This window comes from Symphodus melops, assembly GCF_947650265.1.
Source record: "Symphodus melops genome assembly, chromosome: 10".
Taxonomy (NCBI): domain Eukaryota; kingdom Metazoa; phylum Chordata; class Actinopteri; order Labriformes; family Labridae; genus Symphodus; species Symphodus melops.
Genome location: NC_136700.1, coordinates 17,014,391 through 17,042,287, shown reverse-complemented (window position 1 = coordinate 17,042,287; position 27,897 = coordinate 17,014,391). Strand labels below are relative to the sequence as shown.

The 27,897-nt window shown below is 39.2% G+C and overlaps 2 protein-coding genes across 8 annotated transcripts in view; one reads left to right on the top strand and one right to left on the bottom strand.

Moving 5' to 3' along the window:
• The first annotated feature begins 75 nt into the window (after nt 1-75).
• On the top strand, nt 76-13,357 carry sgcg (sarcoglycan, gamma). Its single transcript, XM_079353443.1, has 8 exons — nt 76-211; nt 5,059-5,267; nt 5,367-5,471; nt 5,954-6,041; nt 7,410-7,529; nt 10,374-10,446; nt 10,756-10,879; nt 11,532-13,357. The coding sequence occupies exons 2-8, from the start codon at nt 5,073-5,075 to the stop codon at nt 11,697-11,699; spliced, it is 873 nt and encodes a 290-aa protein (XP_079209569.1). The 5' UTR covers nt 76-211; nt 5,059-5,072; the 3' UTR covers nt 11,700-13,357.
• sacs (sacsin molecular chaperone) overlaps nt 12,744-27,897 on the bottom strand; it is a 41,998-nt gene continuing 26,844 nt past the window's right edge. For 4 of the 7 annotated variants that reach the window (XM_079353436.1, XM_079353438.1, XM_079353439.1 and 1 more), the window contains exon 11: nt 12,744-27,897. In XM_079353436.1, the coding sequence (XP_079209562.1) occupies nt 16,349-27,897 (11,549 nt within the window). In that variant the 3' untranslated portion in view covers nt 12,744-16,348. The other 3 variants (XM_079353440.1, XM_079353441.1, XM_079353442.1) reach the window with 3 other exon arrangements.

The following is a 27,897-nucleotide window of genomic DNA, read 5'->3' as shown; positions in this document are numbered from 1 at the left end:
AGAATATGCAGAAAAGGTCTTAGTGAAGGGTGAGTTGTAGCACCATCTCCTGGTGATCAAAAAGGACACAATCAGAGTTTGATTTATGGAACGCAGCTGTTGAGTGGCTGACCGACTTGTCAGAAGCTCAAACACTGCCACTTCACAAGCTGTGCGTACAAGCTCTACTTTCTGTTTGGTAAAAAGGACATCTTAGCCTCAACACACAACGGTGAGTTGACATTTTCTTTCAGAACAAAAACGGATCTCTTTCCTTCTGTAATTTTTAAGGAGTTTCATTATGACAAGCTGACCTACAATTCTTAGTGAGTCATGATGTTCTATAATAACTTCCTCACATATAGTTTGGTATTTGGAAAAGTGTTTTTGGCTGCGAGACATTTAAGCACACTGCTAAGATTAACTTTTAAAATATTTCCTCCCTAGTATTTCTTTATTATTATGCGGATTACTTCTGTATCTTTTAAAAAGTAAAAAACGTTTATACATTTGAAGAATGTGTATCCTGTGCTGCTCATTAAAACTTTGTTCACAGCGTTGGGTCCTATTCTTAGAAGTTAAGGCATGACAGCAGATTGGATACATGACACCAGCCACTTACGACACAGAGAGCTGTGTCCATATTCCGGGGTTTCCCCTTACAAAGGATCCAGCCTCCCAAGTAGCCTGCATAAACTGTTCAGGCAAGACTTAAATTTAGATGGTCTGACCGGAGGATTTAGTTTAGATAATTTTTTATCAAGGTCCTTTTTGTTTTTATTTATTCAGCTAGTCACCTTATACTTAGCACTTTAATGATAATCACCCTAATTATGTGTGGTTTTCCCTATTGTATTGTTATGCTCCACCTTTAATGGTTGACATGATCACCCTAACTTCACTTTAATCTGCATCCCTAACTATCTGTATTGACTGTTTAATGTCTGTTTTCACACCTCTGGCACTACTTCCACTTCAAACACCACTGTACATGCACAAAAAACACAAACTTCTAGAAGGTCAGCACTTTGTTTCTGAGGCTCCATAACCGTTTACAGGTCTCTTTTAATTAGCACATATGTTTTCTCTCCTTCACAGGTTATGTACATTTTGTTTTAGTCTAATGTTAATTGCACAGGTTTAATCAGTAATTATGTTTACTCTTAGTGTCATAGGGGGCTTCTAAATCTTATTTTGGGCTTATTGTATACAGAAGGGAGGGGGGACTGTCTGTCTGTCAACACTTGCAAGTGGTAACATTTTAAAAGGTTCCAGGCACAGGACTTATTTGGGTTAATTGGGAGGTTACCATAGAACAAATAACCCTGCAGTGCTCTTCTTTGTAAGCAAGGGACTGTAGGGGTCTGAAATCCCATTAAAACATAAGTTAGTTACCTCTCCTCTATTAGAGGATTACAATTGTTCACGTTTTTTTGTATTTTAGAAATCTTATTGAAAAAAGATTTCTATCATGAGAAAAGGGCTCTGTTCCAAAACTTCCAGACTTTTTCTCACAAAGTCTGTAGAATAGGACGGATCAGTCAGTGGTTTATGGAAACCCTGAAACTGGAGTTGGAAGGTACCTGAAAAGATCCCATGATTCCCCTCCCATACTGCTGCTCACATAGGGCTTTCACACTTGCAGAAAGCTCATGAAAAACAGTTTTTGAGGAGCTGTAATGTTAATTGCACAGGTTTAATCAGTAATTATGTTTGCAAGCAGCGGATTTTTTTGCATGCACTTCACCTGGAGTTTCTCTTGCTAGAACCCCAATATTTTTCCAAGGCATATCCGAATGGGCTAATGTCAGAACTGCAGGATATTCCATATCTGTATATGTAAACATGGAGGTCAGTCAGCAGTCCTAGAAATGATATTGATATTTTTCCCTCTCCTCCAGTGGCACAACTCCAATCAATCTCCACTTGAGTTTACACTAAGGAGTTATCAATAAGAATTAGAACACACCATAAAAGCACCATTGAGCGCAAGTGGGGGACAAAATGCTCGAGTTGCAGTTTCCTGTGGCCTGCATTGTTTTGTTAGCAGGCTAGAAATATTACACTTAGGTTAACTCATAGCTGACCAGGATCTAAACACACTTCATATCCAAGTAAGTAGTGAGTCCATGTTAAACATAATGACAGCTCTGACAACAATACAGCTGTAGGAATTTGGCACTTCTCATTCATTGGCTCAGGGAGACATTTAAAGGATATACTTGATTTCTGCTATTCTTATGTGCGAAACATGGCACATTCTTCCTTTAAACACATACTCACAATTAAAACCACAAGTAATAAACTAGTTGACAATTGTTCTGTTTTAACAATACACACTCGCCAAGATTCAATTAGTTACTGTGACTAAGTCTTATAAAGTGATTAATATGGGCATTTAAATGAGACAACAAATATGAAACAAACATTTTCACTTGCTTACTCATTATCAATAGTCACACCCCTCTCTCTTGTGTAAAACAGCATTTCCAGCCAACATGAATTTGTTTAATTGTGTTTAGAGTAGGGCCTATTCATCACAGATGAGCATGCAGGCCATCAGATAGATCCTATAGATATAATGTCAACACCCTGGTTTATATCAAACAGTAAGAAAAGTACGACAATAGCTTTTTATTATGATTCCTGAAAATGTGCCCCCACATCTTACAGAGCCCAGGGCATGTTTCAGGCAAACCTTCTAACATTTTATGATTTAGGGGCTCCAAGGTTATTTTTGTTGCTTGGAATAAGCTGCTGCAATCTTTTTCAGCTGCTTCGGGTGTTTCATTCACTCATAACATTCCTCATCTGACAACATTTTATTTTGCCTTGTCCTCTTTTTTATCAGGCTGTGTGTCTGGTTCTTATTCATATTATAGGTTTTGTGAAAGCACTGTTCTCTTGGTAGCCCCATGAAGCTTTGCAGTCCTTCGCTTTAATCCAATATATAGCCAATCTTAAACTTGGACCTGAAGTCCTCTTTTGTCAGTGTGTCAGATCATCCAACTGTGCTTTCTGGTGGCATTGTCCTATATGGAGTTCTGTCTCTCCTCATGTAAATTTAACACAGAAAACTTTTCGTATTGTAACTTGGCTAGTACTTGCTGAACTAAAAATCTTCATTCCTTTGGTTTTAGTCACTGATAGGCCGCTGATGTTTAACCAGAAAGGACTACCTCTGCTCTGTAATGACTGGTATTTTCCTTTGCCTTTGGCTATTTAAACAACTGCTGGAAAAAATCTTTTTCCATTAGTACAGTAAGTCAGACATTCACTGTGTTGTGCAGGAGCTCTTGTTCAGTTGAAAATGTTGTACTGTTAGGCATCATAAATGGGACAACTGTGGCTCAGTCATAGAGTTGGTCGTCTCTCAACTAGAAGGTCAGGAATGTGACCTCCTGCAGCCACATAAAGTGTCCTTGGGTACAGCTGAATCAGTGGTATTGCAAACTTCTACCAAACTTATGTATATGGTTAATGGACTTGAGCTAGCACTTTTTTCTCATCTTCTGATTGCTCTCAGTGCTTTACACCGCATGTAACACTTACCCTTTCACACTCATTCACACTCAGCGTGGTTTCTTTAGCCCCGTTTCCACAAAGCAGTCCGGTACGGATCAGTATGGTTTGGTACGGTTTGGTTCGATTAAGCCTGATCCCGTTTGTGTTTCCACAGCCACCCGTGCCCTATTTGGTAGGCAGCGTGTAAGCCGGATGACGATAGCCGCTATGTAAATATGATAGCAGCTAACCGCTAACTAATAAATTCAACAAAGCAGAAAAACAGCACACAAACAAAACCAATGCTGGAAGAAGTCCAGCAGCTCATCCACTCTGTCACTGACATGTGACTCTTTATTACAAAAACTCAATCAAATTTTGTTCCACAGAGTGTGTGTTGCAAGGAGAAATACAGACGGAAACAATCGACTGAATCGTTTTATCACCAATGTAACACAGGAAGTGACGATTCTTTAAACCAATTAACGGACTGCAGTGTTTCGCTCCAACTTTTCGGGTCGGCTCGATATTCTTGGCACCCCAACGGAAGTTTTCCAAAAAATATGAGTACGGATTGGTTATTTGGGAATTTTTCCCGGGATTATTGTATGGAAACGACGCAAAATGCATGCCGTACTGAGATGAACCGAGCCAGACGGCTCAGTGGAAACGGTGCTTATGTAGTGAGATAATCAGAAGTAACTAATCCCATTCACGCGCATTCATACGTTGCCAAAAACGTAGTGGGAGCAATTTGGGGTTTAAAGGGATACTTTTTCCCATTTGCATTAAGCTTTGTATCATTAAAACCTGGTATGTTTGAATGGTTGTGCATCCTGCTCTTATTTTCTCCTGAGACAGGAAAGCTCTTTATTTCTTTGACTGAAAAGGAGCCTCAGATGACGCAAAAACTGTCATTTTGCATCACCCGAGGCTGTTTTGGTTAGCAGGGGTGAAACTACATCTCTAGTTCCTCATATTTTTCACCACTGAAGCTACAGACCTATGACAGATCAGTGAGTGGGACCTAGAAAAGTATGTTAACATGAACAAAACATATTTTTCCCCCCATTTGATGCAGTTCTAATGTCAAGTCGGAAGGTTGGGAACCTACAGTAATTCTTTTTCGAGTTTTTCGAGTTGTGGTTCTGACTTGAGCAGGTGTTTCATGTGTATTTCAGAATTTAGAAAATTGTTATTCCGATGTGTCCGACACCACATAGATGCAACACAAGACCCTTTATAAGGAGAAATCCACAAACACATCAGTGACTCTCTTACTGTTATGTTTGCAAACAGTAAGTTGTTTTCTATGGAGCCCCTGAAGTCCCAAAAAGTAAGACTTAAAAAAACAACTTGTGTACACAAGTTATTATCTACTGACCTTTGTTTCAGTCATAGCTGGGTTTGCTGACCACAAAATAGCTATAACATATTTAAATGTTGTGCCTAAAGAGTTCTCTCTACATATTTATACTACACAAAGTTTCTACTCTTCACAGAATCGTACAATTTGTCATGATTTATGTGCATTTATTTATACATCTTTTTCTGTATTCCTTTTCGATTGTATAGGGCCCGGCCAGCAGATGGTGAGGGAGCAGTATGTCACCACCACCCAGGGCAGCAGTGGCCCAGGGCTTGTCCTCGACAACTTTCATAATATTGGCATCTACGGCTGGCGGAAGCGTTGCCTCTATTTGTTTGTCCTTCTGCTTATCATCATTTTGGTAATAAACTTTGCCCTCACTATCTGGATCTTCAGGGTTATGTGGTTCAATACGGTAAGCCCATTGTGAACTACCTTTACAAGATTGTGAATTACCTTTTCTTGCCATTTCTTTGGGGGGGTTAACAAATATTTGTCCTCATTTTGTTTGTAGGAAGGGATGGGACACCTAGAAGTACACTCTAATGGGATCAAGCTGGAGAATGGCGAGTCCGAGTTTCTTTTCCCCTTCTATGCTTTGGAGATCCACTCAAGAGAAGTAATACATCAGAAGCACACATTTTTCTTGCATCACTTACCACATTTTATCTTCATACCTATTATCTCTATTTTTCATACCTCCTTGCATGGGAAATATTTCATGTTTTGTAAATCAAGCTAACACTTTGGTCTGATTCTTCACAGATTAAATGTCATGTTTTTATTCAAACTGTATATGTAGCAGTGTAAGTGAAATGCATTATCTGACAGAATTGTTTTTTGGGAGACCTGTCAAAACAAACTTAATAGGGCATATGGCAGTCTTAGTAGTGTTGTTCAGTGCCTCAGGGATAATAGTGGTTGAGAAAATGTTATGGCGTCAAACTGCAAGCACTAGTGGCTATACTTTTCTGAAGTTGTCTTCCTGCTCATGGCATATACATTTGAACCTCTCTTTCTTCTTTATGGAACTCTTAAAAGAGTAAAGTGTTGGATTCTCAAGAAGATATATATATATGTAAATATATTTTTTTTTTACAGGACTCTATGCTTCTAGTAAACTCATCGGAAAATGTTTACCTAAATGCTCGCAGTGAAAATGGTGATGTCAAAGGAAGGATATCTGTGGGTAAGAACTTAATGTTGAAGTAAACAGTAAAGTATGTCCAGCAGCATTTTTTTTAAATCCGAAAGACTAAAGAAAATAATAAATAGCTTTCCGGTAACACTTTACAAGGTTGACAAAAATTGCATAGTTAGTGGGAAACGAATAGGAAACTAACCACTGTGTACCCACTAAGTAATGGGTAGCTATGACACACATATTTTGCATAGTTTGTGGGTTACGAATGGCAAACTAACCACAAGGTAACCACTGCGGGAAACGATTTGCCGGGAAGCAGAACCTGATGATCCATCAGCAGAAACACCACCAGGGGGAGTGGGCCGCCACTTCTGTTTAGCTCAACAGGAAGTGACTCGGACGCTGTCAGAGCTGAGCTCAGAGACGAGAGCCGCTCACCCGACCTAAACTCTGATGGACCAGAACATTACTACTCTTACTGGACTTCTAAATACTTGTGTATTTATTGATTTAAAGAAAGAAAGAAACCCATAGGTAACCTTAGTAACCACTAAGTAATGGGTAGCTAGTGAGTACTTCCTCATCACATGTTCTAGAGTTGCTAATGATTACTTATTGGGAAACAAATGGGGAACTCACTACAAGGTAAACATTACAGTCGGTAACCATTAAGTAGCCACTACATAGTGAGTACTTCTTCATCACATTTTCTAGAGTAGCCAATGATTATTTAACGGATAATGAATGCTGGATAAACCACAAAAATTGTTGTATAGGGAATTAACTACTAATATACCATTAGTTAATGGGTAGAAATAGAGTAACTTTTCATCCAATTCTATAGAGTAGCTTTTGATTACTTCAGAGAGTGAAGTGAGGCATCATACTGGTTTTGTGTTACTCAATGGTTACTTAGTGGTTCCCTTGTAGTTAGTTACTCATGGGCGCTCTGTGTCCCCATACAGTGACAGCATGCAGGTGAATTTGGGAGAGGATTCATTTCAATGATAGGACACCAAGGCAGAGGGGTGCGACGGGTAGTGACGAAGCTGGGCACACTGCAAAAATTAGGGCGACGAACGATTGCTGACAGCCTCCTAGGTGTGTCAGGGCCTTTAGTCATACTCCTCAGCATTGCCCTATTACTATTCATTTCTGAGCAGTAATTGTCTTTGTCATGTACACATTTTAAATTACTAAATTAATACGTTATCAGTGGTTGATGGTGTTGAACTCAGTTCATTGCTTCATCTGTTAAGTTTAAAAGGTGGGAATTTTCAAAGAACATATAACATATCATATAGCACTAACATATCTGCAATGCAGATGTGAAAAATAACCAGACAAATATTTTATTGTGTCAGTATAGGCCTAATACCTGCCAAACAGCTGTCAGTGTCTTTGTGGTTGCAGGTACAAAAGAGGCTCAGGGACATGCTGAAAACCTGCTCATCCACTCCCATAACAACAACATGCTGTTCACTACAAATGTCAACCAGACTGTAATTGGACCAGACAAACTACGAATCACAGGTATACCACTGTTCAATAGGTGTGTCAGAAAACACATACTTTCATATACATTCAATGTGGGGCAGTTAACAATTGATTTAAGAGGAGTCAAGACTCACATTGGTCCTCAGCAGCTGTAGAGCAGAGGTGGTAGGTTGTAACAAGCAGGTAACAATCATGGTGGCTGCCAAACCATACTAATAAGCCAGTTTGTAGCCTCACTCGCCCAAACGAGTGCAAGAGTTTACAAAGATTACAGAGATTACAAAGTGCATTGGGGTTTTCATGAAAAAAAATTAACGGAATTTTTTTCAGTCTCATTTTGTAAAAAAAAATAGTGAGAGAATTGTATCACAAACCCAGTATCCTAGAATCGTATTGTATTGGGAGTTAAGTGAATTGTTACATCCCTAATATTCTTACTGGTTAGGATGTCATAATGATGAAAACTGTTCAAGAAGACTAAGGGCGGACACCATCATAATAACAAGGGTCTGCTGAGGGTTGGAGGCTGAACATCATCAGCTGACATGTTCTGGGAAGAAAAGCATTATCAATCCTTACTTGGGTTGCAAAGGGGTGGAAAGTTTCCGGTAAATTTCCTGAAACTTTCCATGGAATAAACTTCGGAATTTTGGAAATATAGGCCTTACATAAATAAAGGTTTCCATGGGAATTCTTGGGAATTAACAAACTAACATTTTTAGAATATATAACCCCAAAATATCATTAATATGTACTTCCCTTTATGTAGTCCACGGGCTAAAATGTGTGGCATCAATAGCTTTGCGCTCTGGGCTCAAATTGTGGTCCAGGATTCTATAAATCATCTGTGCACGTAATTGAGGAATGCCCAGTGCTTGTAGGGGGTATGGCCTTAATAGCCCTACAGTACGCAGTGTGCTATGTGCATGTCATTGAGGAATAGTATATTCAGGTGTACTTGTTTGAAATCGGGTTGTTTTAATCAAGATTATGCTAAAATACATTTTCCCCAACAATATTAAAGTTCCCTGTTAAGGGCCAACCTTCAATTTTGTAAATTCCCAGTTTATTTCCATAAATTTCCATGGAAAGTTTCCAACTTTGAAATTTCCTGGAATTTTGCCACCCTAATCTTTACCACAAACCATCATGTCACTTCTTTGCTACACTACCAGAAACAAGTTTCCCACCAAGGGCGACACTTCACTGAAGGTGCATTTCAGACAACGAGGCAAGAATTTTAGATACCTACTACGAAGGGACTGGTGTCAAGTGTTACATAAAAAGGTGTGAACTGCAAAAGAATGATAGAAAAGTTGTAAAAAAAAAAAGTCTAATTTACCTGTGGATGCTTACTTTGGACCCTATACTTTCACTCATGTTGGACTTGTTGTCTTTGGTTCCTTTGGTTGGACAATCTTCATGCGCAGAACCAGAGTGGGTCATGTGGAAAACAAACAGTGGGCATGTTCCAATTTTGCCCGTGTACACGAGAGGTGCACATCAAAGTTTTAAAGAAATTGTTGACTTCCAATTTCATTGATGCTGATCTATCAGAGGGCCTGTGAGACACCTGCTATCAGAAATTAAAATGCACTGCCTATGACAAGCAAGGACAACACAAAATCAAACAATGTTTCATCACTCTCTGAATGTTGCACAAAAAATGTGTGGCTGAACACTCCCAGTCTGGTTTTTTATAATACTTTGACTGAAGAGCAGCTCTACATCTGAAACTGGTCTTTAATACGCTTCAGGGATACCCTGTCTGATTATCTTCATTTTAACTTATTAAAACCTGTCACCTTGGCTGTAAACATTTCCACATTTCTCTTGAGTGTCTTTAAGTAGTACCGCATACCCAACATTGGGTGATCATCTGAGTTAATCTGCAGCTCCAGAGAAGCCTGGATGAAGTTTGTTCCCCTATCTGTTTCTAAGAGAGCATGCAACGGTTGCCTTTCACTTCTCACATTTTTACCTTTGCAGATATACAGAACATTCGTACTATATGTATTTCTGTGTATAGTATGTAAGTGTACACTGCTACATAGTCTCTGTCTAGGTTATTTACCGTTTTGAAATCATGTAAGTAAAGTTTTAGGGGGTGCCAATTGCCGTTAGCATTATCCACAATCCACAATCGTCAATTTTAAAATTTGCTTCGATGCTAACTAAAAGTTGAAGGTAGAGCTGGCTTACAGCCTTATTAGGTGCAGGGTTATTTTGATCAAAAAAATGACTTGGAAGACCATTTCTTTTAAATCCTATAGAACAACTTTCGTACAAACAGAAAAAACACAAATTCTTTGCACAATGTTGTCTCAGTTACACTGTCTCTCTTCTAATGTTGCCGGAATTGCAAAAAATCAAAGAGGACAAACAGTCCACCTTTTCCTCAGTGGCGATTCTAGAGTCTGTTGGGGTCTTTCAACCCACGCTCTCAAACCAGACCTTAGTGGACGTGGTTTAGGATTGAGCGGAAGTTACAATAATTCAGCGCTGCAAACGATGATATTGCATCATCACTCGTAATTTCAGAGCATTTTTCACTTTGTGTGAAATTTCATCACATGTAATTTCACATTGTAGCATTTTTCACTTTTCTTGAAATTTCATCACGTTATTTATTATTGTCAATTAGTAGCTCGGAGGTTTTCCAAAAAGCCTAAAATGTGAACTTTACAATTATGCAAAAAAAACAAACAGACAAAAAAACCATTCAAATGACATACAATTAACAAGGAATCCTTGGAACATTTTACACACTGCTATAACATGATTTGTGAATCAGACCCAAAGTCTGCAGCACATTCTATTACACACAAATTTTATCCAACCAAAGGTCAAAATAGAAATGCATGTTTCTCTCTCTGTTAGGTCCTGAAGGTGCACTATTCCAGAATTCGGTGGAAGTACCCCAGCTGAAATCAGAACCTTTTAAAGACCTGCGGTTAGTATTGCAATCTATCTATACATGATATATTTGTGTTAAAAATAACTAACATCTTGAGGTCTCTAGATTGATCACCTGCATTAGCGTGTTTACTTTGACAGCCCCAAATTATATGTAAACTATAGTATACATAATATCGTATACCTTGCTATTTTACTATCTTAGACTTTACCCTACTTCTTATTTCTCAGTTTTGTGTCAAAATGTAACACTACAATTGTTGTAAAAAAAGTAGACAGTATAGATTACATAATGATCTGGTTGAAAGCAGTTTTTATTTTGTAATAATGAGCTGATTTGGTTTAGGTTGGAGTCTCCCACTCGCTCTCTCAGTATGGCTGCACCAAAAGGAGTTCATATCAAAGCCCTGGCTGGCAACATAGAAGCTTCTTCTAACATGGATGTTATTCTGCAGTCAAGTGAAGGACTGGTAAGAATACCACATTTAACTTCATTACCTTTTAAATACCAGGTGAATACATAAAGCTGCTTTTTTTTAGCAACATGTTAAGTTATACTTCCATAATCATTGTTAGATCCAAGAAATTCAGGGGCTTCCACATAAAGAAGTTTTGTTCATAATTAGTTGTCAGATTTCACTGCAAGGCCCCTCCTTCAAGTTCTTTCCAGACTTTAGATCTCCAATTTTGCTTTATACTGTAAAGATGTGTGCCTATTGTTCTGGAAAAACAAAAAAACCTATGAATTCTTGGCAGGAAATATAGATCCGTTTTTTTAAGTAATTTCTGTGTCACTGTTTCAAAACACTAAAGTGGTTAATTTTGATTGAATAAGAGTTGAGTAATTCTTTAAAAATCAGTAATTCTGTTTGTATGACATGGATACAGTGTAAAAACTGAGATTATTTGAATGGTCACATTCTGGTCTGATTTTAGTAGTATTCTTCCACAGAAATGTTGGTTCATATATCATGTTCCATTCAATATGTTATACACAGGGCACTATGTTAGGCAAGGTGGGACATTCTTGTTTATCTCATGCCACACTGTTGAGTGTGGCAAAACCTATAGTTTATATGTCTTGTTGAACTATCTTTCCTCTCCTCACTGTTTGTTATGTAGCTGGTGCTGGATGCTGAAACTGTGCGCTTGCCAAGTCTGCCCCTGAGTGAAGGAGGGGTTTCTGGAAATGCACAGGGTCTCTACGAGGTCTGTGTCTGTCCGAGTGGTAAGCTTTTCCTTTCAAAAGCTGGAGTTACCTCCACTTGCAGTGAGAATCAGCAGTGCTAGGACTTGAGGATCTCTCTCGATCCATCATCTGAGAGGAAACATGCAGAACTGTATAATGTATGAATACAAGACAATAGACAATCTTAGTATTAAACTCCAATGGATCCATTAAAAAAGCAGCTGGTATACATTTTTAAGAGATGTTTAGTCACATCCAAGACCCAATTTGCAATCTCTTTTAAATTCATCTGCATCCAATCTTTGTGAATAATTATTTTTACACAAATAGTATCATATATGGGCAATGATGAGCTTCTGATTGGCTGAGAGAGGATCACATACTTCTCGACCTTACTGAGGTGCAGAAGGGTGGCCATATGTAATGTGCACAGAAATTACCAAAAATAGTCACTTGCCTGATAAAGGGTTAAAAGATTAAATTTATTTAGACATAACACTAGATTTGTTTTTTTTGGGAAGAATATACTATGTCCTCATGTAACTATTGCGATATGTGTGATGATTATTGAGTTTGGAACATTTATTAGAATTTCATATCATGTATAAAAACAAGACAGACACTTTTTTGAAAGTCATTTGTATGCTGTGTATGCTGAGTAGCTTTATTGAGGGCCAATGTGCATTTAACACAATATGCATGACAAGTACCTTACATTAATCCTCTTTTTAAAATCAATGTTTACAGTTCACCCGTATAAGAATGTACTATGTTTTGGTAATAGCAACTTTATATTAAGCATAATCTTCTGGCATTACTGTATGTTGTTTAGACATAATAACCATCTCATAACGCTGTAATGTCATTTTCAATATGCATGGAAATAGTATAGAACTACATATCACTTTTGTTGAATAAACTTTGCATTTTTCTTCTGTGTCTCTCAGAGGTATTTATTTACAATAAATGTTAACTTTTTTTTTTGCCAGTGTATTAATTTGATAGGACAACTGAAGAGTGACAGTTAAAATGGGGCAGAGATTTTTGAAATCAACGGAATAACAAAGGGTTGAGGTTGAAGTCCCATCTGGTGAAGATACTAGTGTCCCTGTCCCCAACATTAAACATTAGAGCCACTGCAGCCAATTATAATACACATTTTTATTTCAATACAACTTTTTCTTGAACAAAAAACATTGTTTTCATTGCAAACTTAAGACGCTTGAAATAAGATAATAGACAAATATCATGCCAAACAGTAACTTAAATCTTTATTACAGACTGTTTACAACTTTTATATAGAGCAATTTTTAACGATAAAAACAAACATCTTATTTAGGAGAGTTTATTAGGTAGGCCTTCCAATGGCACGTTTTATATACAAAAAGGGCCATCCACCATCTATCCACAGATTAGAATAAAACTCAAAACTCAAAAGTTAATGCAGAAAATGCTTTATGTATGACTTTGAGGGTCCCAGAGACTGTTTAGTAAAGCACAATGAGTTGGAGGTGTCAAACTTCAAGTCAACATGACTTATAGCGTGGGGGGCATGGCCTTTCAAAAATGTAGTTTTGTTTCCTTAATTACAGCGCCACCATCTGGTTGATTGAATTCATATTTCTTGGAAAGCTAATGTCATTGTGCCAAGTATAACTTTTCTACCATTTTCATCTCACAGGAATTTAAGCCATGGCATATGATAAATAATAATAAATCGGCACAAAATAGTAGCCTGAAGCCCAAATAATGCAATAAATTTTTTTTTCAGAAATTCATCACATAGCCTGATTAGGAAAATGTAAATAAAAAATGTGATACCTGACTTAAGGTATCATATTTTGCATGATTCACTTGTGAGTTGATAAAGTGTGACACACCATCCATCTGTAGTTAGTGCAACCACAGATGCAAGGTACAACTCCTGGAGCCCATTTCAGAAAGCAGGTTGAACAAATTGTCGCTCTCTGTTTTCTGTTCCAGATTAGGAGATTTTAGTTTGTTAAATCCATTTTGAGTAAGTTTACTCATGCACCATGAGGATAAAAAGCCAACATTAATGAAGGCCTGATACTACGATTTACCATAGCATCAGGTGACAAAAAAAGAGATCCTCGTACTTTAAACCTCTTGAAATAAAACCTATCTTCGTGCAGACAAATGGATTATTTTTTTCCATTTGTCTGCAGTTTTTAGGAAAAAATAAAATACACTGCTACAGCTCAAAGGAGAGAGTGGTGTGGGAGAAAACAGCTGCTTGTGTCAGAGCGTAATGAAGTCTATAATAAGACTAATAAGAATTATAATATTGGAAATTGATGGAAAGGCATTAAACCTAAAGTGTATTTTCACTAAGATGCAAACCAGAAGAAGAAAGGTGCCTTTAAAAGAGCTCAAAAGGACAGAGGATAAGAACAAAATAGGCGCAGAGTATTTTAATTATATTTGACATATCAAACTTAATGAACTTCATTCCATGTCTATTTGAATGTGAATTAGGCCTATCACTTTTTCTCCAATATAATGCTGGTGTCACACAGTGGCTAAATGTCCTCTCACCTTTCTCCTGTTTAGTTTATTAATTAGCCCTAATTAAATAATATTTCCCGACGTAAATGTAGGCTCTTATTCCCTAGGGAGTAATGCAGCCACTTCATCTTGAGGCTCCTCAACTGAAAAACATACATGTTAAACAAAATAGTTAGTTTTATACGCTAGAGTAGGCTATAGCTTATATCATAGAAAAACACCCTGGATTTCAATTCAGACAAAGAGAGAACGTCCACTCACACGCAACAGGAATTGACTCAAAGAATGAGTAAATGAAAGAATGTTTCTGGCTCTGAAAGAGAGGAGACAGAAACTCCGGTTTACTGAAGAAAATCTTCTCCCGACCAAGTTAGGTTCACGGACTCAGTTAAAATAGTAACTGTCTCTGAGCCAAAGTCATCATTCCCTCTGGAACAGTGACCTCCCCTGCTGAAAAAAGCCCAGTTTCCCTCATTTCAGGGTTAACTGTCTCAGTGTTTGCTCCAAACCTACTTACTGAAATGGGACCCTGGTGAATCACCACTTGTGTATGCCAGTAAATGGCAAGGACCACAGATTTTCTTGTGCACACAAAATGACAAGGTTTGGGCATTTTCAATTTAAACCTGAAGCCTTTACTTCAGCATATGGGTGGACTTGTTTCCTTTTGCTTCACTCCTACGGTAGGCGCCTGTTATTTAATGTGGTCTAATATTCAGTTGTATATTCAACATGTTTCCAATAACATGCGCCAATGGCAACCTGAGGTTTCCCACCACAACTGATTTACAGAAAACCAACCTATCACCGCTGTTTCTATTTGATATATTAAATTTTGTCCCCTTGGTTTTGTTGCATCTGCTTATTCTTTAGGGTTGGTTTGTTGTTTAATAGCGGTTTTACAACAATTACAAACATTATTGCTACCTGGACGTGAATACTGGCATGTGTTATACTGTAGCCCTTTATTCAGATGTGTTGTATGACTGCATGCACAGAATCATGACACCCTGAATACATGTATCGTTAAACCCCTAAGCCCCATTTCCACCGAGCAGTTTTGGCTCTGTGCACATTTTGGGGCGTTTCTATAGACTAATCCTGGGAAAGTTTCCCAAATAACCGATCCGTACCGTCGCATTTTTTGGGACCCTTCCACTGAGTTGCCAAGAATATCGAGCCAACACGAAAAGGTGAAGCTAAACACTGCAGTCCATTGATCGGTTGAAAGAATCGTCACTTCCCGTGTGACAACAGTAAACAAAACCCAGCCGTGTTTAAACCATACACAGCCGATAGTTTACGTCTGTTAATTTCTCCTCGAGGAACACAGCCTTCTCTGAAACAGAGCTTGATTGAGTTTTGTAATAATGATCCACAGGCCAATGACAAAGTGGATGAACTGCTGGATGTCTTCCAGCGTGGGTTTTGTTTGTGTAGCGTTATTCTCCTTTGTTGAATTTATTAGTTAGTGGTTAGTGGTTGGCTATTAGCGGTTAGCTGCTATCATATAACGCTATTTACATAGCGGCTATCATCATCCGGTTTACACGCCGCCTACCAAATAGGGCACGGGATCAGGCTTAATCGAACCAAACCGTACTAATCGTACCGGACTGCTGTGTGGAAACGGGGCTCTAATGATTTCTGCAGGAATTAAATGTGTTCACATAGAATGCAAAACAAAACAAATCCTGAGGAAAAACAATTATTTGAAAGCAAAAAAAAAAAAAATCAAAAAAAGACTGGCCCAAGTTGCTGGTGTGACTAAAAAGCACTTCAGAAAGGCTATCTTTATAAAGAAGTGAGTGACTTTCCTTGTGACAGAAAATAAAATAACCCCTTACAAAAAGAGAAAATGTAGTATTTTCAAAAATGATAGCTGTTAAAGTGTTTGACATTTAGAGTTGATTGGACGTTGTTTTAACTCAGACGGTGTGTCTGTATTGCAAAACATGAAATAACTCCTAATATAAACTCATTGTTTTAACTTTGACAAAGAAAATATATATTACAAAAACATACTGAGACAGCCTAAAGGGGAAAAAGTGAGCCACACATTAATTAATTAGTTGGCCACAAAATCACCATTACTGGTAGAACCTACCAGCATTCCATATGCTGCCAGCTAAAAAAATAATATTTTGTCTCACACAGCACAAAGTATCCTCTATTATCATCTGTTAAACTAATACTGTAGATTCAAGACATCTTAAAATTGTCAGATTTTTTGCTGCACAAAGGTTTCTAGCTTGATAATAATCCGTGCGGTACATTCCATCACTCTCATTGCCACCTCAGATGTGTATCTATCATTAGGGATCTGTGGAAATGGCAAGAGATCTGGATAGCGAGTTCTTAGGCTGTCCACACCATATCCTTCCAGGATCTGAACATCTTTGGCAAGGCCTGTTAACTGGGAGTTATACTCTTCAACTTTTTGAGCCAGGGCAGTTGGTTTTACATCTTTATCTGACTTTCCTCTGACTGCATAGTCAGCAGCTATCAGGGCAAGCTTTGTGGCCAGGTAGCATTTAAAACAAACCCACTCATTGGCATTTTTATGAAGATCATTGCGAGCAGCAGAATAGTTGGCTCTTGCTTGTCTAAGCCACCTCCGTGCTTCCACAGGGTTACCAACTGTCCGGAAAGTAGGAGGCACAAAGAAACGGTGCGAGTGTGAGGAACCTGCACAGCCTGTATAATGTTCCCTAAACTGCTGTCTTTCAGACTTGTGGTTTGTTGCTTCCTGGTTCCATGATGAATAAAACCTTTGAAATGAAAACTTCTCTGATTGGAAGCGGGTTGAAGATGTTGAGTAGGACCTCCTTGAAGCCCTGTCTGTAGTTTGCTGATCAGCCACAGATTGTTTCTCCATCCTATTGATCTCAAGCTGTAAGTGCTTAAAGACTTCAGTGGCAACCTCCAGATTTTCAGCATTTTTGTCTGGGTGCCACTTTAGATACAGTCTTCGAATGATTTTCTTTCTCTCCAACTCAGTAAGTTTCCAAGCTTGTTCAACCACTAAAGTCACTTCCTTCAAAATCTCAGGCACTGCATGAAGCTTGATCCTTCTTGGTGACTGTTTTTGAGGGGGAGGTCTCAGATTTTCCTTACCAGTAAAAGACGGAGGGGTCATTTGTAGACTTGAGGAACAGCTATTTGGACTTGTAGGAGTTGATGGGGCACTGGAGTCACGCACATGGTTGCCGTCATCCTGTCGTGAGAATTTGTACAAGTCAAGAGAACTGACTACTTTGTACTCACTGTAACCAATGTCAATCTGGAAGCATTTTCCGAGGAAACTTGTGTTTTCCTCCTCTTCTCTATCTACTTCTTGAACAATGATGGCATATGTATATGTTGGCTGGTAGGACCCATACATTTCTCCACCCTCAGAGTCCACAAGGTAACCCACATATTCTCCTGGATAAAATACATTCATGGGATCCATGAGGAGTGTGTGATGTATCTCAGCTGGTATTGGGGTTCCAGGGAGGGGGAGCTCAAGTTTTGAAGGTTCTGTCGAGTCATACTTTACCCCAAGATTGTCCAACTTCTCAGAGATTCTGTAAATGTCATTACAGCCAAGCATGGCAATCAGATAGGATGTATCAGAAATCAGATTGTCTGTGGCAGATTTCAATGTCATTGCCAGCGCTAAAAGAAAATTAATGTCTTTGCTGTCTGAATGCTGAATGTAAAGGTGAATCACAGCTGTCCCATATCTCTTCAAGAAAGCAAGCGTTTCACTGCGGCTGTGTGGGATTGGACTAAAACCTTTCACTCTCAAAGTTGTTTGGAGTTTTTCAAAACAAGATACTTTTAAACCTTCACAAAGTGCTTTACAGAGACGAATGGCTTTTTCCTCGTTCACAAGGTATGCATTGTCATTCTCATGTTTCATTATTCTGATCAGTCCTGTGATGAACTGCTCTGATGACAGCAACAGCTGAAGGCGTCCTTGAAGTGAACAAAGAGCTCCAAACTGGCACATTTTTGGAGAATCCTCATCAAGTTGCTCTTCAAGAATGCTACTTAACAGTCTTGGCCGAAGTTTTTGTGGAAGAAGCATTATTAGCTTTGTGTGAAAGGCATGATCTTTGCCCAGATAGCACTGGCTCATATCTACAAGCATCTGAACTCCAATGTTACCATGAATTCTACTCTTGTAGTGTGGGGCATCATCAAATACCAAGCTACTAGATTTCGCTAACCTGCCATCATGACTTGGCAGATAAAATGTTAAATCTCTTACATTTTCAAGATCTTTGCGAATGTCCACTGGATCATTGTGGAGAGACTTAAACAATCCTGAAACAACTCTTTTGACAGTTCTCATTTCATTTGGGTCCAGCTGTTTGCCCTCTGAACTTCTGTAAATTCTCCAAAGTACTTCTACATACTGTTTAGTTGAAACAACATCTTCGGTACCAAGAAGTTTGAACAGCTGATGAAAGGTACCCAGTTCTAGAGGTAATTTATACAAGTAGGGTTTGAAGTCAGATTCATTGTCTAAATTAATGACAACCTCTTCAGGTTTTAGCAGTTTCCATCCATCTTCCACCATAACGAAAGACACCCCATGGAGTTGGTAACGAAAATCTCTTTTATCTGCACTGAGAAACTCGTAGGTGGACCTTAACACTTTGTTCCTGGTTTTCACCATTTCATCATCTGGACTTGATATGTTGCAGATATTCTTGCAGTTGCTTATGACTTTTTCCAACATTGGGTCCAAGTTGACACCTAATATGTTTAGTACTTGGCCAAGTTGTTCCTGTCCTGTCAGTGCACTTCCCTCCTGGTCCTTAATGCATAATGGTGTAGCTTTTTCAGGTAGAATTGGGCAAGATGTCCAAAGAAGATGAATGACATCTGTTTGCTTGAACTTTGGATTTACCTGAGACCCATTAAAGCGAATCAGAGGAAGTGTGCCACTCATGTCTTGGTACTGCGAATGCAGCTTGATGAGCTCTTTTGGGGCTCTCTCTGGATACAGGAATGGTATCAATGAGAGCTCTTTAAGAAAAGTTCCCTGAAAAAGATCTGTCCTCTCTTTGAAAATGTGGTTTAAGAGAACATTTACAATGGTTTGTACTTTTTCTTTGTTCCAGCCCTCTGTTTGGGATTTGATGCTGACCTCTTTTGCAAACTGTAGGACTTGCTGCTGTGAAACTACATTCTTGAGACCAATACTTCTCAGAAAGGTGATCCATGAGGTTAGAAACAATGCCCCATTTTTAGGTTTTGACACTTGCTCAACTTTTTTAAAAAAGTCACTTGGTATGAATGACTTTGCTGGAAGCATTACTTCAAACACCTTCACTGTTTCATCATAGAAAAACTTTGCTGGCCTGAGTCTGTCAGAGTAGTCATAGATGAAACACAGTCCTTCCAACTTATCAAAGAGCTGATCCTGCATCTCCCATGGCTCTTCCATTGACAAAAATCTCTCTTTTAAGTAGATAATGTGTTCAACTTTAGCATCATAGGAAAAACTCTCAAACTTTGGCAGGAGATGTCGAAGGTAGATTTCTAGGTCATCAATTGGTATACAGCCAAGGAAGGTGTAAAGATCTTTCAGTTGCTGAATGTCAGCAAGAAAGGAAGATGAGACTGTATGAGCCCATTTTTCAATGTCTATAGTGGGAATGCTTTTTGTCAGGACATAGTTTGCTCCATAGTTTGCAATGCTGATGTATCGACCACTTACTGATTTAAAGCATGGTAGGAGTTTCAGCCTTTGTGTATCCTTTTGTGTGAGGTTAGCTAGATTGCAGTTGAAATACAGCATTAGAGCCTCAAAGTCTTTGTCAGTCAAGTTTGCTGCTTTGAATGCAGATGTTTGAATCATGTAGTCTAAAGCTTTTAGAACACTTGATGGATTTTCAATGTTTGCAGTTTGTTGAGCTAGAAGGGGAATAACAGGGTTATCTTTGACACTAACTTTGTTCACTGCAAGCTGGATACAACCTGCTTTCATTAGAGTGTGAAAAACTTTGTCATTTTGGCCACGAGGAAAAAGAGCTATGTTTATCAAACTCAGAGGTAAAAGTACATCTTGCTCAGGGACAACTATCCTTTCCCTTGTCATGAATTTAATTCCTGGTAGCAAAGCCCAGTCTTTCAGAATATCAAGTGCTGTTTCAAAACTTGGCTTGCTGTCTGCCTGATCTTCCTTTACAGCAATATTTTCGCTGATGAAGTTCCACACATTCTTCAACCAAGATTCGCTTGCAAAGGTGTCTCTCCATTTTACAGGGATCTTTGTTCGATACTCTCTTGGAAGAACTGACCCCAGTAAATCACCAAAGCAACCAATGTCAAAGTTCTTCGCAACTCCAACCTTTAAAAGGATGTTGCTGTACTTAATGTACAACGTATTCATGAACAATTCTTTTCTTGATGAGATAAGCTCATGATATGTTGTCAGGAACTTTGGTCTCTTGGAATCAAACACCTGAAGCATATTGTCCATTGTTATCAACAGAGGCAAACCCTCAATTTTGACTTCATCTACTTCTATGTCTTTAAAGCAATAGTCAACTAGAAGTTTCAAGTTATGAACAAGCTTGTAGCTTGACTGTTGGAGACGGCAGGGGAGTTTTCCAATATTGCAAGGTGTGTCTGGTGATGAGAAGGTTTGAATAAAGATGCGGACATCCTCTGGTGTCACAAAACAAACGGGTATCCCTGCATCTTTCAAACAGAAATAGAGATTTGCTGTCTCATCACAACTGTAAACCAGGTTGAAACCAATGTCCAGAAGAAGGGTTTTCAATCTGTAAACATTTTCAGCCACAGATTTCCTTGAGGTGATGTTATACTCTGTGTTTTTCAAGTGCTGAAGCTCATCTTGTAGCAAATTGTCAAAAAAGGCTCTGCCCTTGTTTGCAGTAGATGTATTCACCCATGAAATGTAAACAACAGAGTGCATGTCAGAATTGTCATACTGCACTGCTTTGACTACAGGAAGTAGTCGCTTCAGGTCAACATGGATACAGTGGTAAACTGCTTTAACCAGACAGTACCAATCAGGTTGTATATCAAGTCTGTTGACTGGGAAGAAGAACAGATACTTTCGCAATGTATCTTTAACCACATGAAGTGGTGTTCCTTGTAGGATGGTTAGAGTGGAATCAGGACCTGGGAAAAAACGAAGCTTAAGCTGTATCAGCAATTCCACACAGGCTGGGGCTATCAGGGATGTCATCAAATTGTTATTCCAGTCACTCCTGACTCCCACTCCATTATCGTCTCTCCATAGGTTTCTTCTAGCAGAGTCTAATGCAAAATGGCCATTTACGTGAAAAGGTAAACCGGTCTCCAGTGAGAGGGGCAAAAAGCAGAAAGCTCTGTGATTTTTTTTGTAGTTCTGGTTTACACATGCGGCTACTCCTCCACGAGGAAAAAGAGTTATGTCAAAGTTTTTGTGAGCTGATATCACACTTTTTGAGACGCTTTCAACATTCAGGAAACCGGATCGGTTGCACACCATCCATGTTGTCATATTTCCATCAGTGTCCTCTATGTCCATTGTGTAGGTTATCTGTTGGACTGGGATTGCAGTGAGCTGCTTCTTTTTAGTAACACTATCAACAACTGATGCATGAAACTGTTTGCGTTTAAGCCGATCCCCATCTGTAATATTGGCTGTTACAGAATAGAGTACTTTTAGTTCTCCAGATACATTATCAATTTCACAGATTGATATTTTCTCCATGTGGTTGAGGAACATTAAAAGCTCGGCTCCATCATTTTTTAACTTATCCAGGAGGTTTTGCACCATTCTGTCTGAGGCGGGTACAGAATTGATCTCTGATGTCTTTGCCATCTCTTTGGAGCGAATAGGAAAGCGGAACATTGTGCTGTGTTCTAACTTGAAATGACTGCCCAGGTAAAGATTTAGTACATCTGAAAACTGAGATCTGAAGTCAGAGTCTAAGTCTTTAAACATTCTCCCAGGACTCACAGATGTAGCCCCTGGTGCATACTTTGCATGTGGGTCAAAGATGCATAAGATGTCATTGTTTGAAATGAAGGACGGGCAATCAGTGATGTGATAAACAGAGTTGAATCCTATACCATACTGACCTGTTTTCCCAGGATTGGCCTCTTTTGTTCCTCTTCCAAGGTTTTGTATACCTCTGACATCATCCTCTGTGAATGGCTGATTGTTGTATACACAGAGGGCAGGGCCTTGCATTGGGATCCATTTGTCATCAAATACTCTGTCAGTTGGGTGTGTCCTTGAATCAAAAACAAAGTAGATTTCAGTGGCTTTTGCATCATCTGCATTTTGCAGCAGCTCTTTTAGCATTTCTTTTTCTGATGGATAAGCATTGAGAATGCTTTTTATCCTACTTGTGAGTTTTTCTTTCTGTCCAAACTCACTCCCAAGCGGAGTAAAGCAGATATTTGAGGCGTATCTCTCCAAAGCTTTGTGGCGTTTTGGAACAGCTCCCAATTTCACAGCAACCTCCCTTGGAATGTCTCCATGGCAGTATTTAACAGATGAGTCCTTGACTTTGATCCAAGGACAGTCATTGTAGCATAGTGATTTTGATGGTTGCAATGTCAGTTTAGAGTCGGGTAAAAGAATCCCACCATAATTTTCTTTGCAGTATTCTTGGTTCTTTTCTCTTATCAAACTCCATATTCCTTCACTTATAATTCTGCGGCACAACTGAAAGCTCTCCTCTTTTAGTGACTTTTGGCCACATTCTTGCTTCACAGTTTCCAGAACTGCAGAGAAATCCTCAACTGTGTAGTTTGGCTGTATTCCAACATTTTCAAAAAGTTCACGGCAGCTGTTTCTGTATTTGTTAGGGAGTTGATAGAGATGTGGAGCTGCATCAAAATTCAGGTGGAAAGCAACTTTGGTAGGGTGGACATATGTGTTTTCCACCAAGATGGAATTGAACTCTTTTAGTTCCTTAGATATTTGTTCTTTTGCCCTCCCATCCTGTAGCATTTCCTCATGAAGAAACTTGTAACAGGCATTTGTTATGTTCTCCTGATACAGCGTGATACCATCAAATGATTTAGACAGTTTCTTAAGTTGACTGATAACCAGTCCAACCGATGGCTTCCTTATAAGACCAAGACAGTCTTTCACAGCCAGTGACATTGCACCACAGCCTTTGAAAGATGGGGAATTCTCATTCAAGATTGGCTTCATCAGACACACTGTGTCCTGGTGTTCAGTTGTGAAGAGTTCTCCAGAAGAGAACAATGTTGTTGGAGAAAAGTTATTCCCATGCCATGGGAGTGAGAAGCCTGCAGGTCTTGTCAGGAAAGGAAGGAACTTAATGTCCTTTAGCTTCTCTGAGAGATTAGTTGCTCCGAAATCTCTCATTTTCAGTTTCTCATCAATTACACTTAGTATTAAACTGCTACGAAAGCATGCAGCTGTGTGGTCACTGTCATTAAGATCAATAACGGATTGAGCACGTTCAATAAGGTCCTCCCATGACAGATCATCTTTTACCATGCCTAACTCCACAAGCTTCACTAAACAAACAGGGTTGACATAGTCCTTAGAAGTCCCTTCAGGAAATCTTCCATCATCAGTGTTGTAGAGTTTAGCAACTCTCCCCTCTGGATGAATAAGCCTGGAAGGCAAAACTAGATCTTTGTTGGGACCAGAGCATGGGATACAAGGTGTATCTCTGAGAATTGATGCAAAATCTTCAAGTTTCTCATTCAAGACATAATGCATCAGGGGGTCGCGGAGTTCTTTCTCTATTTCTTGGATGTGAGGGAAAAATACATCTGAAAAGAACTGCTTTTCTGTGAGAGTGTTTTCCATTAACTTCTCTTTACATCCAGCATCATCAAATCCATCCTTCACCCAGTCAGGCAACTCAACAGCGCAAAGCTTTTGTGAACCACTCTTCTTGAGGTATTTCAAGAATATCTTGAAAGCAGCAGGCCCGATATCTGACCTACATAGTAAGGCATCATCAAGGAATCTGACATATTTTATGGACACCCAGAGTTTGCCGTCAGAGAAAACCATTGCATGCTCACTGTCACCTCCTTTTGCTATTTCTTGGTAGACACCTTGGCTGATCAGTGTAAAATCATCATGCACTTGACTTGGATCTGGCCATGCTGCATAATACCTGTAGTTGAGCAGTTCTCCATTTTCAGCCATTGAACGTAGCATTGTGAGCACTGCTAAATATGCTTGGACAATGACATGTCTCATGAACACAGAATTCCATTGCCCTTTGGTGTCAGTCTTCCATATCTCTTTTCGGTTTGATGTCACTGCAAAGCAGCCATTGATATGGACTGGAAGACCTGTTTTGATTCTAAGAGGTAAATAACAAAAAACCTCTCCGATTGGTGTTGCACTGGTCTTTACTGTCCATTTATGATCCTCTTCCTCTGCAAGCAGAACAGCAACTCCTCCACAAGGCACTAACCCAAGTCTTACTCCACTATCACTGAGGGAAAACTTTAGGGCCTCAGTTACATCCATGCATGAACAAATGAGCCAGTTGGTAACATCTACTGCCTTTTGGGGCATTTCATCTGTCAGTCTTCTTGTCTGAACACCTTTTGCAGCCATCTCAAAGTACTGGTTAGGATCTTCCTCTGAACCTCTGAACAGTGGTGAGTGAAGATCAACAATACGTTTGAACACATTATGAAACTCCTCCACCAACACGCGTATGATACAGCCAGATTTGGGAACATCTGCAGGTACCTTGTTGGTGCTTGAAACTTTTTTCATGACCTTTGCAGCTGATTTAAGGATACTCAAAGGTCCATATGAAACCTTTGATGACCATACACTTTTGTTGATGGTGACCACATCTTGTGCTCCTGCTGGATTTTCTTCCTCACATTTCAGGTATTTTAAGACCATACTGCCAACATGTTGTGTAAACAGAATGAATCTATGGCCACATATGCTGAATTCGTCAACCAGGGAATAGATGTCTGTGGTGTTGTAGTACAGACAACTAATTTCACTCATTGATGCTTCCTGTTCTGTTCTAAATGGAAGTCTAAACAGTGTGCCATTGTATTTGTATGGGGAGTCCTGAGCTAGAGGAAGCTGACAGTTAAATACATTAATGAAAGGTTTGAACTGGTTCGGGAATTTCCTCAGCCTTTTCTGTTGTTTACTCCAGTTGATTTTGATCCCTGGATTAGACTTATCTCTGATGTGCTTGCTGATGTGATTGATGTTTGGATCAAACATGATCATAAACTCTCTACTCATTATGATGGGTATATCAGTGATGTGATAAACTGAGTTAAATCCCAATCCAAACTTGCCAACCTTGTCTGCTTCACATCTCTTCACTGATCCACCCAACCGTGTAATGTTCAGAAAGTCATTGTCTGAGAATACAGAGTTGTTATAAGACCATAAGCAGGGCCCATGACAAATAACCATACCAGGGTCAAGAAGATTCTCTCTTATTCTAGTGTTTTTTCTCATGTCAATGAGAAAGCTGCACTCTGTAGCACATGCATCATCAGCATTCTGGAGTAGCTCTTTAAAAATGTCTGCTACAGATGGATATTCCTCCAATATGTTCTTTATTCTTACTGTTAGTGGTTCTCTTTGGCCTGACTGTTCAAAACCAAGATTCTCTGGATTTATTAACCTCGTGCTCAAACATGGCACCTTCAACCACTCTGCAGTTTTCATTGGGATGTCATCATGGACTAATATAATGGGCTCTGATGCATCTTCAAGTAAATCATTCAAATCATCAACCTTGATGTCACAGTAGGTGCATTCATGGATAGGTTTCATCACTAGTTTGCTTGTGTCTTTGTAAGAAAGAATCGGCACATACATGTTTATGTCTACAGGTATCTGACTGTTGTAGAGCCATCTTAAGATGTTGATTAAAAGGAGGATATCATGATTGCTTCCCTGGTTGGTAATACCTGCACTTCTTTTCTGTATTGTGCTTATGACTTCAAACACATGGCTAGGGACAACCTCTTCAACTGAACCACACAACTTAAAAAGTTTGTGAAACTTTCTTATTGTCTTTGGCAGGGAGTAGAGGTAGGGCTGCAAGTCAAGATCAGTTAGGGGTTTTAGGACCGTCTGACCAGGTGATGAGAATGTCTTTCCTGTCCAAACCCAATCAAAAGGCAATGATTTCATTGCTTCTCTAGCATCCTCAAGATGAGCCTGCATGAAACCATATATGTCAAACAAGATCTGCTGGAATTGATACCAATCCTCAGTGGTGAATGCTTGAGATTTATGCCAATCAATCACCGCTTTCAGGTGCTGTAAAACTTGATCTACCTGTGGCTCTAAAGATAGTTTTAGTGCCTTTTTCATACCTGTAGATGTGTGTTCAACCAAAGCTACTGATGATCCCACAAGCACTGCATGGGATATGTCACACATTTCAGACAAAGAGCAGATTTTGACAGTATCTCCCACCCAGGCAAGGGATTTAGGGTATGTTAGAGGTCTCTCTCTGCAAACAGGTACCCATTTAAGTTTAAACAATGACGCCTGTGCACCTGTTGATTTTACCAGCTTCGTTTGTCTGTTAAGAATTTGCAGGAGTGTTTTTGCTTTTTTGATTATCAAGTCCCATTCAGGTTCCTTGCAACTTTGTAGCTCCTCTATTTTCAATCCCACTTTGAGCACATCTTTTTCACTAAGCTGCACTTCATTTCGAAGTCCCAGTTGTCTAAGTGAATAAAGAATATCAGGTGAAGACCTGAATGTACTTGTGGGAAACCTCGTTTTCTCTTCCATGTAGAACAGATTTTGTAGAATCTCTAGCTCAGGATCAAAAAGATCTGAGGCTTTGACTAGCTTTCCACAAGGCATCTGAATACATTTAAGTGAAGAAAGCCATCCAATAACAGACACGTTTTCATTTTTTAGAAAAGCAAGATGTGCAAGTGCCCAAAGCATGATTTGGGTTATTTCATCTATTGTGTAAAAACCCCTATCAATATCCTGAATAATAATTCTTAAACATTCGGTTGTTTTCATTTGTTCCACATTTAGAATCTTGATGAGGCGAATTGATTCCTCATCACAGCAAGAGACAAGATTCACAGATAATTTCACATCTGGTGGATACTTGGCTGTATGATGTAAAGCCCTAGCTCCTCTCAGCGATGTAAAGTTTGAGGTACCTTGAGAGCAGGTCCCAACTTTCTCAAAGATGGAAAGCTCAAGCAGGGTATGCTTTTCTCTCTCAGAGATGTCAGACAGTCCTGCGAGAAAACCTCTGAGCACAGTCTTCTCTTTGACAGACAAAGATGAGACTTGGCTGGATAACCGTTGTATTGACAATCTATCCATAATTTTAAGAAGGATAGCAGGAGAGGAAGGGTGAATGTAATTCTTAAGCAAAGGATGCTGCAAACATGAATCAAGCTTTTTTATCACAACTACTCCCAGCTTTTCCATGATATCAACCAGACTTCCAGAAAGAAGTTTCTCTTCCTCATCAGCAACAATTATTGGGGATGGAGTTTTGAGACGAAGAAGCTTTACCTTGTCCATACTTTCCTCAAGTGGCACAAGTGGAATCAAAGGCATGTCTTCAAAAGTGCTTAGGTCATCAGAAAAATGTATATAGAGATGCTTCCATATCATCTTAAGCCAGGAAACTGTAGGCTGCTTCATTTGTACATTTCTAGGTTCCCACTGGACAATGAAGTCTCTTGTTGGCCATGCTGTTGAAAGGATCTCCTTAATTAGTCGAGCTGATCGTTCAGGGTTCAATAACTGTAGTTGAGTGCAGGGTCGTC

What these genes read in the sequence shown, in the direction of transcription:
- sgcg (XM_079353443.1), top strand. Translation starts at nt 5,073, where the DNA reads ATGGTGAGGGAGCAGTATGTCACCACCACCCAGGGCAGCAGTGGCCCA. An exon ending in TGGAGATCCACTCAAGAGAA is followed by an intron (nt 5,472 to 5,953) that starts GTAATACATCAG and finishes TTTTTTTTACAG; the next exon opens with GACTCTATGCTTCTAGTAAA. An exon ending in GAACCTTTTAAAGACCTGCG is followed by an intron (nt 10,447 to 10,755) that starts GTTAGTATTGCA and finishes GATTTGGTTTAG; the next exon opens with GTTGGAGTCTCCCACTCGCT.